This window comes from Sebastes fasciatus, chromosome 15 (assembly GCF_043250625.1).
Source record: "Sebastes fasciatus isolate fSebFas1 chromosome 15, fSebFas1.pri, whole genome shotgun sequence".
NCBI lineage: Eukaryota > Metazoa > Chordata > Actinopteri > Perciformes > Sebastidae > Sebastes > Sebastes fasciatus.
Genome location: NC_133809.1, coordinates 10,075,911 through 10,096,661, shown reverse-complemented (window position 1 = coordinate 10,096,661; position 20,751 = coordinate 10,075,911). Strand labels below are relative to the sequence as shown.

Genomic DNA, 20,751 nt, shown 5'->3' with positions numbered 1-20,751 from the left:
TGACAAACATCCAGCTTCTAATAGGCTCTAAGTATGCATATATATATATATAGTTATATATATATATATATATATATATATATATATATATATATAACTATATATATATATAACTATATATATATATAGTTATATAACTATATATATATATATAACTATATATATATATAGTTATATAACTATATATATATATATATAAATAACTATATATATATTATATATATATTATATATTATATTATATATATAATATATTTATATTTATATATATTATATTTATTATGCATGTATATATAATATCTATATATTATATATATTATATAGTTATATATATATATATATATATAATATAATATATATATATATATATAATATAGTGCAACAGACACACAGACACTTGAATATAATTTAGTTAATTTATTGAGCTCCTTATCTTACAAATGTGTTTATAAACCGATGCAAGGATATACTATCTAACAACAAACAAAAACACAAACAAAATTACAAGGGGAGAAAAGGACTTATGACAAAAACTTCATTTAAAGTCTTTCACAAGATGCCACAAATATGACACAAATAACTAAAAGATACAGATGCACACAGACCTCCAAATCTATTCAAAACCAATATTCTAACATCTTCCAGTCCACGTTTATAACAGAAAAGCGTCCTTTATTAATCACATATTACATTTATTTTTCTCCTTCACACTATTTTTTCCTTCACAAACATTTGAGAACATAAAAGTTACAGGAAGTGCCTCGAGGACAGCTGCACAGCGTGCCGATGCGCGCGCCTTTACGCACTGCGCACGGCTCTCCAGCGTCACACTGGAACGACAAAAACAACATAACATTCATAAAACTGCGGATATAAGTTGTACACTCATTTACTTGATCAAAGAACAGTATTCCGAAAGTACTAGTCAGGAAAAGTCATAAATGTACGTGTATGCTTTGATTTCCAAGTTAAAACTAATTTTATAAACAGAAATTACATCTCCAAAATTCTTCTATTTTATAATAATAATAATAATACATTTATTTATATAGAACTTCTCAAAACAGATGTTACAAAGTGCTTCACAAGACAATAAAAGCAGATGAATAAAGTAAAAGATATGGTAACTGTTAAAACAGAACATCAGACAATAAAAGCAGATAGAGTAAAATAAATATGGTAACTGCTAAAACAGAACATCACAGAACATATCAATAATAATAGAAGTGGTAAAATGGTAGGACAAGTTGATAAAACAAATATACAGTATCTCTATATACATAGATGTGTATAAATGTACACATGCGTCCAGAAACGGATGTGCACATACATATATTTATACCCAGACTTCTACTTATAGGAATGCTATCCTAAAAAAATGTGTTTTCAAAAGTTTTTTAAAAGTGGATACAGAGTTAGATCATCATATCTCTATAGGAAGTGCATTCACGAGTTTGATCGCCTCTTGTCACAAAATTGGACCTGGGAACAGCAAGAAGTAGCTGATCAGATGATCTCAGACCACGTGCAGGTGTATAGGGTGTTAAGAGATCCATTATGTATTCTGGGGTCAGACAAAATTGTGCTTTAAAAGTGAGTAATACAATTTTAAAGCATATTTCTAGATGTAATAAATTCAGAGAATATCCCAAAAATATTATAGTATTCCCTGTCCCGGAAATACAAGTTATTTTATCATTTCTAATCCATACCGAAGGCAGCCAGCCGAGCTTTTTCTCCAAGGGCATCTCTTTGCTCCTCAGCTTCACCAAAACTTCTTGCAAAGCGTCAATCTGCAGAGAACAAAATGCAAAAAAAAGTTAAATATTATATATATATATATTTACATATATATATATATATATATATATATATATGGGGAGAACTCATTAGCATTCTTGAAGTTTAAAAGCTCAACTTTATCTTTGGTCATTTTGTAAGAGAGAACAATTTAAATATCATAATAATATATATACATATATATACATATATATATATACATTATATATAATGTATATAAAATAATCTTCATTCAATATATAATATTCATCCATCCTGCTGACACATTTCACACCCATACACCCCTGATAAAAATCTCTCACCAGGTCTTTCTCCTGTTGGGATTTCATGGGGAAATCCAGCGAGCGCGTCTCCAATGAGGACTCCTCTGCACGAGCGAACCACAGGTAGGCGCAGCAGCAGGTGACCACGAGGAGGAGAGCTCGAGCGCTGACCATGGTGCTGAAGACACAAACAGGAGCAGTCCTTCTCTTTAGCAGGTGGAGGAAAGTCTGTGGATGTTCCTTGGACGTTTGGAGGATCTCCTGTACAGGGACCTGCTCTTTATGGGCGCCTTATGGCTGCTGTTGACATCAGCCACCTTCTGAAATATTCATGGAACATTTTGACCCTGGTGACACTGCTCAGCACCTTCTGTGTCTTTGGAGGAAGGGACCTGACAGGATATAAAATCAAGGCCAGTCAAAGGTGGATTTACATTTGATAAAACATATTTGATAATGTAATCTAGTTTGCTGAGTGGGAATGAAACTTTTATCACAAGCCAATCCAATCTAATTTTCAGTTTCAAATATTTATCCATGGGCCTATTAAACATACATCTGACTCATTCATGAGTCATTTTGATGTGTCAGAATGAGGCTGATAACTCACCACATATACAACATAAAAGCATCACTGAACAAAACTGAATCTGAATCTGGAACGGTCAAATCCTCTCTGTTTACTGATCTCACATGCGATTACCAATTTTCATTGAATGCAAGGACCGTGCAAAGTAGTTGCATATCATTTTTTATAGGGAGACTACCTGTTTCTGCCTCTGCACCGCTCTATGGCGTATAATCTGATAGTAATCTGTTCTAAGATATTTATCGATTTTTATAAGATTTAAATGAGAAAGAGCACAATATAATACCATACTCTTAACTACCTCTTGTGGAGAGGGTATCTTTTGCAAACACACCCATGTTTTGCCACTAATCTATTCTGCCTTTCTCCTCTTGTCACCTCTGTTCAATAAAGCTGAACTCAGCCCTCAGGTTAACCCACATTGACACCAATCTGTAATCAGATCCAATTTCCTTTTGTAGGAAGAACCTTAGCTGCTCCCTAATGCATGTGTATGCTGGCTGGCTGACAAGCTTATGTTTACACACGAGCCCCCATGTCACTGATAATTATACATTACCCCTGAAAGGCCATTCCTCCACCATGTTGATCACAATCTCCTCCAATGTCTTCTGAATAAGACAAGACTAAGGAAGAAATGAGGGCATTGGTCAATATATAAATCCTATGACTCATTCAGATAAAATAAATGCAATGGAAAATATATATTTCAAGGTTTGGAGTGTTTGACACAATATTTATGTATATTTCAACATATATTAATGACAGATGCATTTGGATCTCATTATAGGAATATGCCATAGCCCAGTGACCAATCACACACTTGCTCACTCAGTGACATTAGGTGTAACAAAAACATAACGAAAGAATAAGATGTTGACAGACTGAGTGAGAAAAGGAGAAATCATTTAAACCATGTGTATAAAAATGTGTAAAATGATGCATACGGCATGTAGAACTGTCCTACTTTAAGGTGCAGCCATTAAAAATAATATCTTTAAATGTGATATGGGTTCAATGAAGTGTCAGAATAAGCATTTAAAGCAAATTAGAAGATTGTTTTTGTAATGGTAACATTAGGTTTCAAGTGGTTAATGGTTTAAAATGATCAGTGATTGTTATGACCAGTCAACTTGCATGAATAAAGATGACAAAAATACATTTTTAAATTATGTAACGTATGTATGTATATGTATATATATAAGCATGTAATACGATTGTTTCTTTTGTTTGATTTGTATAATACCTTAAAATTGCCATATTAATTTGTGTTCTTGTGGACCACAGAAAGATTAGCTGTTGTGCTGGTGACAGCTAGTGAGAATCCAAATAAATAAACAATAAACAAACATATGAATTCCAACATGATTCTTTTCCTCAAAAAAAAAAAAAAAAGGTCTGGAGTGCTTGGAAGTTTAAACTAGTGTAATGAAGGTGCTCTTTGGTAGGGAACACAAAAAACTCTTCTAGCAAAAAGTTAAAAAGCCGATAGACAAGATAGACAATAGACAATGATGGCACATTGTGAGATGGATTACAACCCACGCATACGCATGACAATGCCAGCATTGTCTATGTTTTTAGTATTTCACACTGAAATAGCCATCTGATTAAAGGCTTTTTAACTGTTTGCTAGAAGAGTGCCTTGGACCTTCCTTCTTTTGTGATCCTTTTCCTCCTCAAAGAGTCTATTTTTATTATTCCATTGCTTGCCACATCAGCTAATAGAAGAATTAGTCCCATTGATCAATATTAGGCCATGGTGAGGTGCTATGGTCAACCATCCTCCAGAATATCTATCATAGAGAGGAGAACATTTTAATATTATTTATTTGAATGATTGAATGAATAAATTAATGAATAAATTAATGTCTTTATTTCGCACATAAAAATGAATAAAAACAGATACAAAATAATAACAAACAAAACAAGAGTAATAGTGTCCGAAAAGGAGTAGGTAGAAGTAAAACTTATATTTTCCTACCCCTTTCTCACTTCTCCTCTAATAACTCATATATCATAGAATGATAATATAGTATAATATAATATAATATAATATATAAACTATCCCAGATTTATTTACATCCCAAATTAAATATATGAACAGCATCCCAAGTTTATTTACAACCCACATATCCATCCGGACTTAAAGAGATATAAACCAACCCTTAACACAACCCCTATCACAACTCTTCCTCATCCATATACCTCCCAAAAATATATTTTTTTGTATAGCTTTTTAAATTGATTTATATTTATGCTCCACTTCAACCCATCACCTAACCCATTCCACAATTCATTTATTTATTTATTATTATTATTTATTTTTACTTCCCTGTAATTGTCTCTATTTGTCATATTATATCCTTGTCTTCCTGTATTTTGTAGTCAGTTCAGGAATATTTTTTCGGTTGTTGTTGTAGTTACTCACCCATGCCGCAGGGGGGCAACTAATGATGAGACAACCGGAAGTGCCGTAAAACCCCAAAGAAGAAGAAGAAGAGATAACCGGAAGTGTACGAGCAGCTAGCTAGCACTGTAATAATCTGATTATTTCATTCTCCTCGTTGGGTTTCCAGCAAAAGCAACAATGTCCGAAAGAAAAGTGTTAAATGTAAGTATATGAACAGTGTTGCCTCTGTTAGTAACGTTTAAAACAGTTTAAAACATGTAACCAAACAGGCTAACGTTAGCTTTGAAGCTCAGCGTGGTGTTATCAGCGATGGTAACTAAGGTTACAGTATTTCCTAGTGAACGGGGGGTTGCTAGGTTTGTTTCAACTGTTCACTTACGACATCTGAACTACTGTATGTGTTACAACTACATTTACTTTCTGTAGAAATCAAACTCCATTGCTGTCACTACTATCACTACTATTACTGCTACTACTACTACTACTACTACTACTACTATTACCACTACTACTGCTGCTATTACCACTACTACTACTACTGCTATTACCACTACTACTACTACTGCTATTACCACTACTACTACTACTACTACTACTACTACTACTACTGCTGCTATTACCACTACTACTACTACTGCTATTACCACTACTACTACTACTGCTATTACCACTACTACTACTACTGCTATTGCCACTACTACTACTACTACTACTACTACTACAACTACCACTACAACAGCTACTACTGCTACTACTACTACTACTACTACTACAGCTACTACTACTACTACTACTGCTACTACCACTACTACTACTACTACTACTACTGCTATTACCACTACTACTACTGCTACTACCACCACTACTACTACTGCTACTACCACCACTACTACTACTGCTACTACTACTACAACTACCACTACCACCACTACAACAACAACTACTACTACTACTACTACTACAGCTACTACTGCTACTACCACTACTACTACTACTACTAGACTACTACTGCTACTACCACTACCACTACCACTACCACCACTACTACCACTACTACTACTACTACTACTAGACTACTACTGCTACTACTACTACCACTACCACTACCACTACCACCACTACTACTACTACTATTACTACTAACAGTTACTACATTTTCAGTTACTCACTCCGTTTTTTTTCTTCCACAGAAATACTACCCCCCGGATTTTGATCCATCCAAAATCCCCAAACTTAAACTCCCAAAAGATCGTCAGTATGTCGTCAGATTGATGGCTCCATTCAATATGAGGTATGTCTGTTTGATCCATGGCTCCACAATATTTTTATTGCCACACAGGACACAGCTGGTGTGGCAGAGGATGGAGTTTCATTACAGGGTTAAATGATCTGTTTTCAATACACAAACATCAGCATAGTACAGTTAAGTTGTCACATATTTACACCCAGGATCTCAGGACAAAGTGACAGCAAACTCTACATGCTTAGTATTATGCTTATTTGAATTGAATAGTGGTTTAGTGAAGAAGAGAAGGGATGCAGGGTTAAAGAGTCTGTTATCCTGGCAGGAGTCTTGGATGGCTTGTTTCATTTGAAGGGAAAAAACGGTTTCTTAGAGTCTGGTTGTATTTGCAAGGAACCTGGTTACCTCTTAGCGACAAGCACTTTCAGGCTTCTGTAAATGGGTCCTGTGACTGTGATGTCATCAGCGTTGCCTCTCTGGTTGTTTGCAGGTGTAAAACATGTGGCGAATACATCTACAAGGGAAAGAAGTTCAATGCACGCAAAGAGACTGTAATGAATGAGCTGTACATGGGTCTACCCATCTTCCGTTTCTACATCAAATGTACTCGATGTCTTGCTGAGATTACATTTAAGGTGAGCGTATTTAATGCACTGATTATCACTGTGATATATATTGAAATGGAACAGAGGTAAATATAGAGCTGTGTCTGTGCTATTTTCTGAAAGAAACATCTCCAGCGTTATGCATATAATAGTTTCTCACACTTTATTTGTCACATGTTGTGATTATAGACCGACCCAGAGAACACAGACTATGCCATGGAGCACGGTGCAACACGAAACTTCCAGGCAGAGAAACTGATTGAGGAGGAGGAGAAGAGAGTCCAACTTGAGAGAGAAGAAGAGGAGCTGAACAATCCCATGAAGGTCAGTGTTTAAAATGTAATTTACTGTTATTGTTTTAATTGCCAGTAGGAATGAAGAGTTGATGATTTCCCAATCCTCTACCAGGTGTTGGAGAACCGCACAAAGGATTCCAAGATGGAGATGGAGGTTCTGGAGAACCTCCAGGAGCTGAAGGAGCTGAACCAGAGGCAGGCTCAGGTGGACTTTGAGGGGATGATCGACCGCTACAGAGATTTAGAGAAGAGAGAGAAGGAAAGGGAGAAAGAAGAGGATGAGCTAGAGACAAAGTGAGTGAGGAAGGTTTGAATAGACAATGAGTAGTTAAAGAATGTTAAATTTTTCAAGTGTACTGAAAATAAAAAACGTATTTACTAGAATAATTATAAATATCCAACACTGACAGCCATCTAAAGACTATAACAAATGCTACAGATGCATAGGAACTTTAATCTCTGCATTGTATGTTTCTGAATGAGTTTTGTTATGTGTATTCCTCTCATAATCAGACGGAACTCTGAGCAATAGTCATTAAAAACGTAATCAAGACGTATGTATGAATTGTTTCACAGAGAGATGTTGGATCGTGCCCTTGTGAAAAGACTCAGAGATTCTGACTCTGATTCAGAGAAGGAGGAGGAGGGGGGCAGCAGCTCGCAGTCAAAGAAACTCAGCCCAGACAAACCAACAGACATCCTCACCACTGTCAAACCCACAGAGGCACAGGTATGTATGTGTGTGAATAGGTGTATTCAGAGCAATGACATTTGCAAATATTTGTCATGGTTTTACCCAATTTAAAGTCAAAAGCCTCAAGATTTCAATCCTGTTGCATGCGATTCTTTATCCAACAGCTCATTGTGCTTGTTCTCTCACTGTACCTTCTCGGCCGTGCAACATTTAAAACTGATCCACAGTCAAACAACGCCCAAAAAGGACCATTTCTCTGAGCTTAGTGACAAATACATTGAGTTTCCAATGACTGCTTCACAGTAAAAGTCACCCTGTGTTAGGCATGTCACAATTATCCTGACCAAATTCATTGTGATTCACAATATTATCCCGTTAATCATCAAAATATGCTTAAAACTCACTTAAATGGCACTAAAATATACAACAAACAAACAAACATTTTATTACATCACAGATAGGACACATCTTTTTTTAGTGAACACCCTTTTAATGAAAAACAAACAATCTTAAATAAGGTAATCATAAATCATACGACCCCCCTGCATAAACAAAGGATAAATAAATAATGACGAGCTAGACGGCTTTTTCAGTAGAGGTATTCATGTTTATTTATTTATTTTAATTCTTGTTTTCTTCATTTTGTTTTGGCTTTTGCAAGTAGTTAATTTTTTAAAAATATATTATTGTTAATTCTTTCTTTTTTTAATTCTTTCTTTTTTCATTTTTGTCCTTTTTTTTTGTCTTTGGCTTCATGACTCTGACTTGCTGTTAATCCTATATTTTGGGAGGATTCATATGTATTGGTATTGTATCATATGCCATTGCCCAATGTTATGTTGTGTATAAGAAAATTCCTATAAACAGATCGCAAACAAAGATATTCACGATTTTTCCGATAAGGGACAGTTACCACAATCAAATTATTGTGAGTGTTTTTATCACGATCCGCAATAAAATACTATATCGTCTCATCCCTACCCCGCGTTTCACCAGTAGAACACTTTTAATATGAACTAGCAACAGTAGAAACTGTTACTTAATCTCCTCTGATATGGCTTTAGGAGAGTGAACAGTAAACAGTGAGGCTGATGTTAATGAGATAAAATCACAAACTGATTGCACGCATACATTGTTGACGTTAATAAAGATGAAAATACAAAAAAAAAACTAAGAAGCCATCCTATCTTGTCTCATGCTGTGTTTCCACAGGAAGCCTCAGCTGGAGGAGTGAAGAGGGCCAAGGTGGAGAGCTGGGAGAGGAGTGTGGGTACGCTGGGCAGTAAAGGGGCACTGGGGTCTCTGGTCGTGCGAAAGAAACCAGCAGCAGCTGTCAACAAACCCAGTCCAGTGGCAGCAGCTGTCAACAAACCCAGTCCAGTGGCAGCAGCTGTCAACAAACCCAGTCCAGTGGCAGCAGCCACAGCTGCTGCTCCCACTTCACAAACAGGTAACATATCAGCATCTCTTACATCTTACATGAAAACCTTGTATAGCTTGACTCTGAAATCGTAGACATTAGTTAGTTTCTATGATTTATTTACTCTCCTCACTCGTGTTCCTATGAGCACACATGTTTCCTTTTTGTACATTTAAGATTTCTATTTTCTTTTGCTGCTTGTTCACATTCTCAATCAAAGGTTTACATGTGATTTGGAAGGCACAATGATTGTGTATGTTGTTTTACAGATTCAAAGGCATCTACAGCTGGCTCCATGAATGCCTCTAAGCCTGTTACCACACAAAATGGGTCGTCGTCTCTCAGCCTGCTGGGGGCGTATTCAGACAGTGACAGCAATGACAGCGAATGAAAAGAAGATGCTCGGGGTGGTTTTTGATTTTGAGTGATTGACTCACAATTGTATAATTGATGCATAAAGGATTATTATTAATAATTCATTTTTGTAATGCTGTGCAGAAATCCAATGTAAACCAGTTTGTGGGTCTATCCTATAAACCTTTCTATAAAGAAGCGACTGATGATAAGTCAATGTGTTGGTGGGCAGTCATTAGCAGGAATTCTATTGTCTGCTGTCCAAACCCAGTGAAACAAAAATAATCTTCCTTAGCTGATCCATCGTTTCATAGGCCTGTTGTTACTGAGAATTTAACCTAGAAGAAATGATAATGTTTGAAGTTTTGTGAGTCAGATTTTGCCCTGTGAAAATATCAGATGTATATTTTAGTGTTTATTAAAATCTGTTTAACTTTAAATCTTTGTCCTTGACATGCTTTGACATCAGAATCAGAAATACTTTATTGATCCCTGGGGGAAATTCAGGGCGTTACAGTTACTCTTATATAAACATAAAGAAATGGAAATAAAGGAGTATGTAACATGTATATTATGCTATAATATGTGCATAATGCTACAATATAAACAATATATGTAGAGAAACATAAGTAAATATGAAATATGTACATCTTGCAACGCCTCTTTTGATATCTTAAATGTCAATGTGGGATCAGAATATTTTATTTTTATATGTCTGTGCTGCCCTATATCTGACTGCCTGTAAAGTTATGAATTTATGTAGATCAGAAAAGCAAGGGGAGTGATTTATTAATCAATGAATTATTTGACATTTTAATGGGCAATAAAAAGAAGAATTATAAAAAGAATTTACAAATGAAATATTAATCCATCAATAAATAGTTCAAATTAAAAAGGGATTTACAAAAAGTTAAAAACCTGTTTCCTTAATTCAATTTGTGAATCCAATTATTATTTTTTAAACTGCATTTTCAAATAGAATTTAATTCTATTATTATAATTCCATTATTTATTTATGAATTCATTAATGTATTGACTGTTTATTTATTTATCTATCTATTTAATTATATATTAATATTTAATTTATACATTATTTTTATTGCCCATTAAAATGTCAAATAATGAATTACTTTGTAATTTAGTCCATTTATTCATAGATTAATAAATCAATTTCTAAACAAATGTATTCATGGCTATTTTTTTTAATTGTACAATTAGTTATTAATCAATTAAATGCTTTATTACAATTTACGTGACTCTTGTGGTCCTCCATACAAACAGTCACACAGAGTTGCAATGCTTTACATATCTGAGGCTTTAATGTCGGCCAACTAAAACACATCTCCCCCTCCCCTTTAAGCCAGCTCGCCGTGCCAGCTAGTGTTGTGTCGGAGAGGAGACAGTCTGCTGCTCCGTCTCGTCTGGTCCAGCTAACATCTAGTGATGGGAATTCAGGCTCTTTTTAGTGAGCCAGATCATTTGGCTCAGCTCACCAAGAAGAGACGGCTCTTTTGGCTCCCAAAACGGTTCTTCGTTTTACCACTTCTGCCTTTTATAATTCAGCCAAATTTAGCGCTGTTTTGACCTATGATTAGTATGTGTGCAGATATATCACTTAAATTATTCAATATAATTATACTAAACCTTATAATTTCCAGAATACCATCATTTTACATGCTGCTTCATTTCCGACTGTTACTCATCTTGTCTGCTATTCGCGCACCGCAGTCCTCTCTCTTTCTCTCCTCCTCTCCCTCCTGCTCTGTACCTGTAGACCGCCAGCACACCGCGCACCCCCGCCCCTCCCTGCTTGATGGTATGATCCTTGTCTGTCAATACCTGATTGGTCGCACAGACATCATAAACACAACATTCAGGGCCTTGCCTTGCCTTCTGTAGCCTGTTACCTGTTTAACAAACACCTGCACATGAATAACAGCTGCAGTCTGTATTTCTACTGTGGACTGAGTCCTGCTTAGAGGACCCGGAACCATTTCTACTGGCACAATATCTTTATATTATTTATTCATTAATACCGTCAGTATTTATTGATATTCTGACACTAGAAATTATGTATTAGGCTGAATGTTTCAGGGAAAATGTAATAGATGTAACTCATATCAAACCCGACGCTCAGGAATTATCAGCCTCACGTGACTCACACTTCACCATCAAAATGGTCCGTTTGTTGTTCACACCGACAGATAACAGATTTTAACTAGATGGTGAATCAGAAGACAACTAAACTATAAAACTTTAATCTGTGATCTGTCTTCACTCCGGTATGAAACTCCAGTGATGTTGACGTGTATCAGATCAGTCAATAACTGATATCCAATAAGGGGGCGTGGAGGATACACTGATGTATCCTTGCTCATGGCTCCTCCGGCAAGCCTCCTTGATCCTCGCTCCTCGAGATGCATTTTAGAAATTGGGACGTCCTTCAAGATGGAGCGCTGAGATCGATTTCCGGGTCACAGCCGGAGGATCGAGGAGCGAGGATACGAGGAGGCAAAAAAACGTGAAATGAGATGCAGCTTCAGTCACAGTCAGTGCATGGAGTGCCTGTGGCGCGGAGAAGATCGTCCTATCATTCTACCTTGAATTAATTAAAGAAAGAAAAAAAAAACGTCTCTCGGACGGGAGCCGGCTCTTAACGTTAACTTAAAAGAGCCGGCTCTTTGAACCGACTCGTTCTTGACCGACCCATCACTACTACCATTAGCTGCCTGACCTGCTTGGCTCAGAGGAGGCAGGACGGGATTTCACGGATAACAATGTTTTATTTTTAAGCCTAATAACGTTAAAAAACGAAACGCCGGATGGTAAGAAGAACGACATAACTGGAACGGAAAGCCGTCAATGCAAAGAAAAGAGGGTGAGGACGTTAAGAAGTAACGTTAAGTTACGTCAGTTAACGTAACGGTTGAGACGTTAGTTAGCTGCTAACCAGCTAGCTGAGTTAGCTTTTGGCATAAACATACAGAACGGTTACCACCAATAATACCACTCACACTACTTTAACCTTTTACTTTTTATAATAAATAACACAACAGTAGTCAAATATTTAGCTTTGTGCTGATAAAGGAAATGCTAATCTACTGTTATGATTATGTGATTGATGATAACCCCCCTAATTTGATACTAACTAGCTATTGTGTTGCTGTGATTTGCTGATTTTAGCTGGCATTGTTATCAAAACCCTTTCTCTGCTTTACTTTATCAATGTTAACCATGCGATGCTGGACATGTTATTGTCGCTGGACCTGTTGATTGATGCCAGCACCTTTTATTCCTCAGGGTTAGTCTGTCCTTTAGGGGGGATTTTTACTCAAGCCAAGTTCATGTATGATAATGTAAACAAAATCCTTATAGTGGTTATTAGCCTGGTAAACTTAGAAGACTTAATACGCCCAACTCAAGGTCTGAAATTCACCTTTTTCCTCACCTGCCACTGTGGCAAGTCACTGAACATTTCTACCTTTTGTCTGCCACTTTTGAAATCTAGGTTTTAAAACTGTAAACACTGAGTCAGTGGTACCAGACTGTAGACTTATGGAATATATCATGTATACTACTTTAACCCTTTACTTTTTATAATAAATAACATAACAGTAGTCAACTATTTAGCTTTGTACTGATAAAGGAAATGCTAATCTACTGTTATGAATATGTGATTGATGATAACCCCCCTAATTTACCCCCCTGATACTAACTAGCTATTGTGTTGCTGTGATTTGCTGATTTTAGCTGGCATTGTTATCAAAACCTTTTCTCTGCTTTACTTTATCAATGTTAACCATGCGATGCTGGACATCTTATTGTCGCTGGACCTGTTGATTGATGCCAGCACCTTTTATTCCTCAGGGTTGGTCTGTCCTTTAGGGGGATTTTTACTCAAGCCAAGTTCATGTATGATAATGTAAACATAAACAAAATTCAAGATTCAAGAGTTTTATTTGCCATTTGCACCTATAATAAGTACATTGGAATTCTGAGTAGTTTACACAGTCAGCTTTAAGAAAAGAAAAAAGGTAGAAAAGGCACAAGGTAATTACCGTACAAAATAAGTAGCACATTCAACTCAACACAATAAATAAATAAATTATTAAAATATAAAATGCCCTCAGTGTAGTCAGTAAATAAACTAAACTACCCTCTGCATAGGAACGATAACCCCAGAATACAAATATACAGTATATATGCTCCATGACCATGTCAAAAGAACTTGTAACTCTCAAAAAATATTTTAAAAAAGAAATAATTAATATATTTCAGACAATTACACAGTGGAAGGCATCATATTGCACAGCATTACAGTCCATTCAGTTCAGGTGTACTGTGTTTCAATAATGGTATGGAGGTGAGGTGTGGGGTATTTGTGTCCCTCTTTAATGTCCTTTGCCACCAGTCTTATTGTAGCTGGGAAGAAGCTGTTGTGAAAGCAGAGGTGCTCTGTGAGTGGAGATGCTCTCTGGCCTGTGGTGCCTCAGGTTGTATCCTGATACCCTCCACCTGAACAGAGAGTAAGCTGGGTGGTGTCTGTCCCTCAGGATGCTTTGTGCGTAAATTTCAGCACTTTATCATTCTTAGTTATACCAAACTATCTGTTTGCTGCTTCATTCCCAGATCCATGGCAAAGTGGCTGAAGGACTACCTAAACTTTGGCGCCAGGCGTGACCCTCCACAGCCCCCGAGGCCAGATTACAGCGAGAGTGAGATTCTGAGGGCCTACAGAGCTCAGAAGGAGCTAGATTTCGAGGACCCGTATCAACACTCTGATAAGGAGCATCAGAATGGTGGTTTCAGCCCCTGTAGTGCCACAGTGAGCCTTCCTTCTTTCCCTGCATTTGGTTCAGTGCTGCCTAATGGTGTGGAGGTATGACATGCATGTTTTTACAATCATGTAAATAAAGTTTTTTTGTTTTTTTTTAAATTGTATACCAGGTATCTCGCTAAATAAACATACCTTTTCTCCTAGATCTCCCTTTGACATTGAGTATTGACGACATTAAATTCAAACATTTAAAGCTTTGTTTACATGTGTTATTGTTCCAGGTGAAAGTGGTGTCTCCCAAGCACAGACTTATTAAAGTGGACTCTCAGGAGTTTGGCTGCTGTAAAGTCCCCCTGAGTCCTGTGACTGTTCAAGAGGAACCTGTAAGAACTGTTTTTATTTGTGTTCTGCTGTATTTTCTTGGCATTTCTCCTCCATTCGCCCCATCCTTAGCTTTGTCTTTATTTCATTCTAGGGCTGTCAGTCGATTACAATTTTAAATCATGATTAATCACACATTTTGTATTCAAACATCTGTTCAAAATGTACCTTAAAGGGAGATTTGTCAAGTATTTAATACTCATGTGATTATCATAAAGTGGGCATGTCTGTAAAGGGGAGACTCGTGGGTACCCATAGAACCCATTTCATTCACATATCTTGAGGTCAGAGGTCAATGCGTTAAAGAAATTAGTGGCGTAAAAATGAATTTGCGTTAACATGTTATTATCGTGTTAACTTTGACAGCCCTATCTCAGTCGCTTACTGATTTTGTTTCACACACACATAGATACACACAGAGTTACTGTATATTTCCATCTTATTTATTAGTGAGATGCTCTTTGTTTCTCTCTCTCCCCACCAAGGTGGTTCCTTCTGCCCCTGCCGCGTCGGACACTGACACAGACTACTCTGATCCATTTGATGTCCGTCCAGACCCCAGAGGCAGACCAAACTGGGAGCCCAAATCTGCACCAACAGATTGCTGCAGCTACATGGAGCCTTTTGAGGCCCAACGGATTATCTCAGGTTTGTTATGAGATCTTTTTCTCTCCCACATGCCAGTTTTTTTGGCTCCATGTTTTCAGTTTTTATGCAAAGCTTGATCAACATAGTCGCACTGTTTGCCTGCTTGTGACTTTAAATTACGCCAAAAGTCATTTTCTCTCTGTTTACCGTGCAGAACTGCAGCACAGCATAATGACTAACAGGTCTGGGAGTGGAGATGGCGGCCAGTTGTACGATAACCCGTATGAGGAGAGGACTCGTCACTACCACCGAGCTGCTCCGGCAGCACAACAACTAACTCAGAGGTTTGAGGGCGGACTTCTCCAGATAGACAGCAGGGAGAGCAAGCTGCCTCAGGATGATGAGAGGCCGGCTGATGAATACGACCAACCTTGGGAGTGGAAGAAGGACAACATCTCTAAAGCTCTAGCAGGTAAACTGGCATTCTCAGTATATACTAGGGCTGTCAAAGTTAACACAAATTTGTTTTAACGCCACTAATTTCTTTAATGCATTAACGCAATTGATCGTTTGGAGGTTGTAGTGGGCTTTATGATAATCACATGCAGTTTTGGGGCAAGTCATAGTCAAGTCAACACACTGACACACTGACAGCTGTTGTTGTCTGTTGGGCTTCAGTTTGCCATGTTATGATTTGAGCATATCTTTTTTTTAAGGCTAAATGCAGTACCTGTGAGGGTTTCTGGACAATATTTGTCATTGTTTTGTGTTGTTAAATGATTTCCAATAATAAATATATACATACATTAGTGTAAAGCAGAATATTTGCCCTCTCCCATGTTGAGAAAAGTATTAAATACTTGATAAATCTCATTTTAAGGTACATTTTGAACAGATAAAAATGATTAATCACGATTATCACGATTAACTATGGACAATCATGCGATTAATCACAATTAAATATTTTAATCCATCGACAGCCTGAGTAAATACATTTCTGTCTCGAATGTGTTTTTTTAAACTAACCTACTGTATCTTCCTGTCTGGTTCATAGTTCAGTTCGAAGGGGCAGAAAGGGAGCGCTCGCGAGCTCAGACAGATCAAACCAGACTCACCAAGACGGGCACAACAGCCGAGTCAACTACACTCCGTCTGGTTGGTGACACTCCTCCTCTCCTTGGAGAGAGAGTGGATCCATCCATGCCACTGGAGAGACAAGTGTGAGTGGACATCTGTAATGTTAAAAGATAGTGTTTCAAATGTGTTTTTCTCATTTCATTAGCCGTGATCGTCTCTCTCGCACAACAACGACCCTCAATTTGTTGAAATTTGTGTATACGTTTTTTCCTTGGGTAAAATGTCAGAAATGATTAGGTAAGGTGAAGAAATGCATTAGAACAGCATTTAGAAACAGAAAAAGAGGAAAATTAAAGCAGTTTAAATAGAATGAAATTAGATTAAAAATCAATGAAATAAAATATGAATCGACAAAAATAATAACAGACCAGAAATACAGTTAGTTATAGTTGCATAAGTTTGATAATATCTCTGGCAGCAGTATTTTAATGTAGTATTTAATACAGTAATGTTTGAATAAATATAGATGATCCTGATTTCCTTCCCATGTTTTTTTTACAGTGCTGTGTGTGTCTCTAGGAAAATGTGATCAGATATGTTTCACCCCCAGTGGGACCAATTGGATTTTAATGGTTGTTTTATATCCCGACAGTTGAGCTTTCAGAGTAAATTACTTTACACTCTGATATTGATCAAAACAAAAATGTCAGGTTTAATTTCTTTTGGGATTTCACATACAGGTATTACGGTAGCTCTTCATTTTGTTGTATTTCCTTTGGTTGTATCTAGTTATATGTGTCCCCTGGCTTTCTTCGTTCTTTATTACAATGACTCTTCATGGTTTTGCTTAAAAATCTGATGATTGGAGTAAAAGCAGTAACATTTAGGCTTCTATCATCTTCATTTACTGTTTACATACAGCAGTCTTAAACAAAACAGTTTCATCATAGAGGGAATGCACATAATTTCACTGCACATTAATCACCACATTCACTCCCCTGAATGGAAACGTGCAACGGTCAGTCTACTATTTTAGCATTTACAAGGAAAAGAAACTGCTCTTGTGCTTTACAACTTTATAGATATGGACTTTGGAATTTAATATTCAGTCAAGTCAATTCAGAAGAATCAACAGATCAACATTCAGAATCAACTTTTGGAGAAACGCAACCCAATTGTTGTTGACTTAAAACAACTTCTACAAATGCCTCAATCTCATCCATGCAAGACCACGACAGTTCAGGAGTTACACGACGTGGATTTAAGTAAAACTCTTGTTTCCTCCTGCAGGTGGTACCATGGAGCCCTGAGCCGCTCGGAGGCAGAGAGTCTACTGACGCTGTGCAAGGAGAGCTCCTACCTGGTGAGGAACAGCCAAAGCTGCCGGAACGACTACTCGCTCTCACTCAGGTAGACACTCCTATTCACACCCTGACTCCTGCTGCATTTCCAATTCAAATCATTGTTGTGTCCCACATTTGTCCTTTAAAGTCATTTACTGCACATTCTTGGCTTGTCCCATCTCTGTGCCAGTTGTAACAGCGTTTTTTAACTGCCTTCTCTTTACGCTTTATTGTAAGCTGTGCTGGATCCCAAAAAAAGCCTCCTCATACTGTCTTAATTTGAACCATCATTGCCCTCTCTTAAAGGGGAATTCTACCCCAATGTACTGCACTGTACTGTGCTAAAATGATCTGATCCAATCTTTGCCTCATTTGGTTATTGTTATGGTCTCTGGGTGGTGAGAGCATCTCCTCAGACTTGAGCCCTGAGGCAACTTTTAATTGTTCGCCATTTTCCCATTATCTCTCTCTTCCCACCCAGTCGCTTTATCTGTGTTGCTCTTTCCTTCCCCCATACCCCCCACTCTCCTCTCTGTGAGTATATTTGCATCTTGTATGAATAATCTACATGAAAGCAGCTGTTTTGCAAGTGATCATCTGCATGCTGGGAATTGCTCCGAACCTCGCGTCTGTACTTGTTTGAAGCAATGAGTGGTGGAGCTGTAATTTGAAAGCTCTTGTGTGAAGCCAAAATCAAGTAAATAATCAATAAACGCAGGAATAGTTTGAGTATAACGTTTGACACATTGTAAATTACCAGACTATGTACATAGGAAGATAGATTTAGGACGTGGAGCCCGCCAGGAGTGTTACAATGATAGACCGAGTTTATACAAATTTATGAGACCAACTTTCATCATTTTCACAGAATAGAGTTTTTGGCCCTAATTGTTTTCAGAAACATAACTCGACATGTTTCTTCCAGATGGGGTTACTAACTTGTTGCAATATTTCTCTGCAGGATACCAGGGAGTTTTTGTCTTGTTATGAATGTGTGGTCTCAAACAGCTTTATGGTTCCTATAGATGCACTTTAATCTTTGTTCTGTAAAATGTCTCAACAACAAGCAAAGACAAATCTTTCCTTCTTCCTTCTCTCTCCGTCAGGAGCTGCAAGGGCTTCATGCATATGAAGTTCACTCAGTCTGCAGAGGGCCGCTACGTGCTCGGGGAGAACAGCCCTCCCTTCACCACTATCCCCGAGGTCATCCACTTCTACACTACACACAAGCTACCTATAAGAGGAGCTGAACATATGTCCCTACTGTATCCTGTCATAGTGCAGACCCTCTGACACTGACACACTCACATATACTCTTTCTCCTGGTGCTACTGAATATCACATATACTCAATATTTACCTATCTCCTTCCTATTTTCCTACATGCCTTTTTCGTCGCCATTCTACCTGAACTGCCCGCAAGAGATTGGACTGTCTGGTGCCATCTTTTTCCGTTTACCATAAACCCCAGTAACTACACTGGCAGCTTAATAAGAGAGCTCAGTGCCTCATGAATATTCGTCTGTGAACTGGTATTGTCACTGAAACCCCCCTTATTTTAATACCATGGACTCCTGAAAATCAGCAATCATTGATATGAAAAGGATAGTTAGGGAGTTTTGAAGTGGGGTTGTATGAGGTACTTATCCATAGTCAGTGTATTACCTACAGTAGATGATGGTCGGCACGCCCCCAGCTTGGAGAAACAGACAGGAGTTACGGCATGGAAGCAAAGCAGTGTATAGCTGTGGACGGGGCCGGAAGCAAAACATATTTTAGCCACCTAAAAGTAGTTAAAGTGTACGCTATATTTACAATATTTACGCCATTTTACCATACCATTAGACAGACTGTATGACTTTGGTAAATTCAAAATAACCAAAGTCACAAAGTAACACAAACAAAGTAACCGATGGAGGCAGCGGTAGACCAGCAACCCCCTCGTTCTGCGAGGTAAAATTACTGTTTTTTTCAATGGAGTCTGGTGGCTTTGGCGAGAGCATAGATGGATTCAGCAGCTTCAGTTCCCCGTCAGAAATGGTTGTCCCACGGCAAGTTAAACCGGGGAAAATATTCTAAATATAGCGTACACTTAAACTGATATTGATATTTTTAGGTGGGCCTTTCTTTAAGGTGGCTAAAATACGTTTTGCTGTCGGCCCCGTCCACAGCTATACATTACTTTGAATCCGTGCGGTAACTCCTGTCTGCTTCTCCAAACTGGAGGTCTGCCGACTGTCATCTACTGTAGGTAATACACCGACTATGGATAAGTACCTTATACAACACCACATCAAAAAATCGAAACTACCCTTTTAAGATTGGTAGCTGAGTACTTTTAGGTAAAAAATCAAAAAGACAAACTCATGTTTTGAGACAGTAGAATCTACAGAATACTGCATGGAGATTTCTCTTTTACTGTAGAGCAGAGATATACTGTACCTGCCAGGTCACTTAAAGGATAATAGTGGTGTTTTCTCTTGGTTTATGCCAATCATCAGCAGTTCTTTCCATGTGAATTTTATGTTTTAAGGAGACAAAAAAAATCGAACAATGGATATTAGGCGTGAGGATTCAAACTAGATTTAGACAGTAGAGAAGGCTGTTAAAAAGTGCTGTAACTGCAAACAACACTGTTATTATCCTTCAAGTGTTATCTACAATATCAACCAAACACTACATATTTAACCCTGGCCTGTGATTGTTATATAGCTGCGTATAACTCCACACAGTAGCAGACTCCTGCAATACTAGTTTAGAAAATAATAACTACAGTATTATATTGAAAGCTTGTGGCTTTGTGATCATGACTATTAAAGGAGCTTTGGTAGATTATTTACTGTGCTGTTTTATAAGATTTTAAATGTCTGTTGAAAATAAAGGTGTTGTCTGTTTTTAAATAATATGTGC

The 20,751-nt window shown here is 37.4% G+C and overlaps 3 protein-coding genes across 4 annotated transcripts; 2 read left to right on the top strand and 1 right to left on the bottom strand.

The window, feature by feature from the left end:
- Positions 1-401: 401 nt before the first annotated feature.
- Positions 402-5,193, bottom strand: LOC141783484 (cocaine- and amphetamine-regulated transcript protein-like). The gene is made up of 4 exons (XM_074660818.1): positions 5,083-5,193; positions 2,102-2,454; positions 1,712-1,792; positions 402-829 (listed from the first exon to the last, which is right to left on the bottom strand). The coding sequence occupies exons 2-4, from the start codon at positions 2,234-2,236 to the stop codon at positions 722-724; spliced, it is 324 nt and encodes a 107-aa protein (XP_074516919.1). The 5' UTR covers positions 2,237-2,454; positions 5,083-5,193; the 3' UTR covers positions 402-721.
- Positions 5,122-10,116, top strand: yju2 (YJU2 splicing factor homolog). Of its 2 annotated transcripts, XM_074660817.1 has the most exons (9): positions 5,122-5,265; positions 6,255-6,355; positions 6,798-6,942; positions 7,102-7,236; positions 7,321-7,502; positions 7,785-7,938; positions 9,115-9,277; positions 9,314-9,352; positions 9,592-10,116. In XM_074660817.1, the coding sequence occupies exons 1-9, from the start codon at positions 5,242-5,244 to the stop codon at positions 9,711-9,713; spliced, it is 1,065 nt and encodes a 354-aa protein (XP_074516918.1). In that variant the 5' UTR covers positions 5,122-5,241; the 3' UTR covers positions 9,714-10,116. The 2 variants fall into 2 exon arrangements, with proteins under 2 accessions (XP_074516918.1, XP_074516916.1); XM_074660815.1 differs by having other exon boundaries at positions 9,115-9,352.
- Positions 10,117-12,371: 2,255 nt separating this feature from the next.
- On the top strand, positions 12,372-20,744 carry shda (Src homology 2 domain containing transforming protein D, a). Its single transcript, XM_074660494.1, has 8 exons — positions 12,372-12,554; positions 14,306-14,555; positions 14,735-14,836; positions 15,320-15,482; positions 15,637-15,894; positions 16,477-16,642; positions 17,790-17,909; positions 18,949-20,744. The coding sequence occupies exons 2-8, from the start codon at positions 14,310-14,312 to the stop codon at positions 19,133-19,135; spliced, it is 1,242 nt and encodes a 413-aa protein (XP_074516595.1). The 5' UTR covers positions 12,372-12,554; positions 14,306-14,309; the 3' UTR covers positions 19,136-20,744.
- The last annotated feature ends 7 nt before the right edge of the window (positions 20,745-20,751 follow it).

What these genes read in the sequence shown, in the direction of transcription:
- LOC141783484 (XM_074660818.1), bottom strand. Translation starts at nt 2,236, where the DNA reads ATGGTCAGCGCTCGAGCTCTCCTCCTCGTGGTCACCTGCTGCTGCGCC. An exon ending in CCCAACAGGAGAAAGACCTG is followed by an intron (nt 1,793 to 2,101) that starts GTGAGAGATTTT and finishes TGTTCTCTGCAG; the next exon opens with ATTGACGCTTTGCAAGAAGT. An exon ending in AGCTCGGCTGGCTGCCTTCG is followed by an intron (nt 830 to 1,711) that starts GTATGGATTAGA and finishes TTGTCGTTCCAG; the next exon opens with TGTGACGCTGGAGAGCCGTG.
- shda (XM_074660494.1), top strand. Translation starts at nt 14,310, where the DNA reads ATGGCAAAGTGGCTGAAGGACTACCTAAACTTTGGCGCCAGGCGTGAC. An exon ending in ATGCCACTGGAGAGACAAGT is followed by an intron (nt 16,643 to 17,789) that starts GTGAGTGGACAT and finishes TTCCTCCTGCAG; the next exon opens with GTGGTACCATGGAGCCCTGA. An exon ending in GACTACTCGCTCTCACTCAG is followed by an intron (nt 17,910 to 18,948) that starts GTAGACACTCCT and finishes TCTCTCCGTCAG; the next exon opens with GAGCTGCAAGGGCTTCATGC.
- yju2 (XM_074660815.1), top strand. Translation starts at nt 5,242, where the DNA reads ATGTCCGAAAGAAAAGTGTTAAAT. An exon ending in CCGAAAGAAAAGTGTTAAAT is followed by an intron (nt 5,266 to 6,254) that starts GTAAGTATATGA and finishes TTTCTTCCACAG; the next exon opens with AAATACTACCCCCCGGATTT. An exon ending in GAGGATGAGCTAGAGACAAA is followed by an intron (nt 7,503 to 7,784) that starts GTGAGTGAGGAA and finishes ATTGTTTCACAG; the next exon opens with AGAGATGTTGGATCGTGCCC.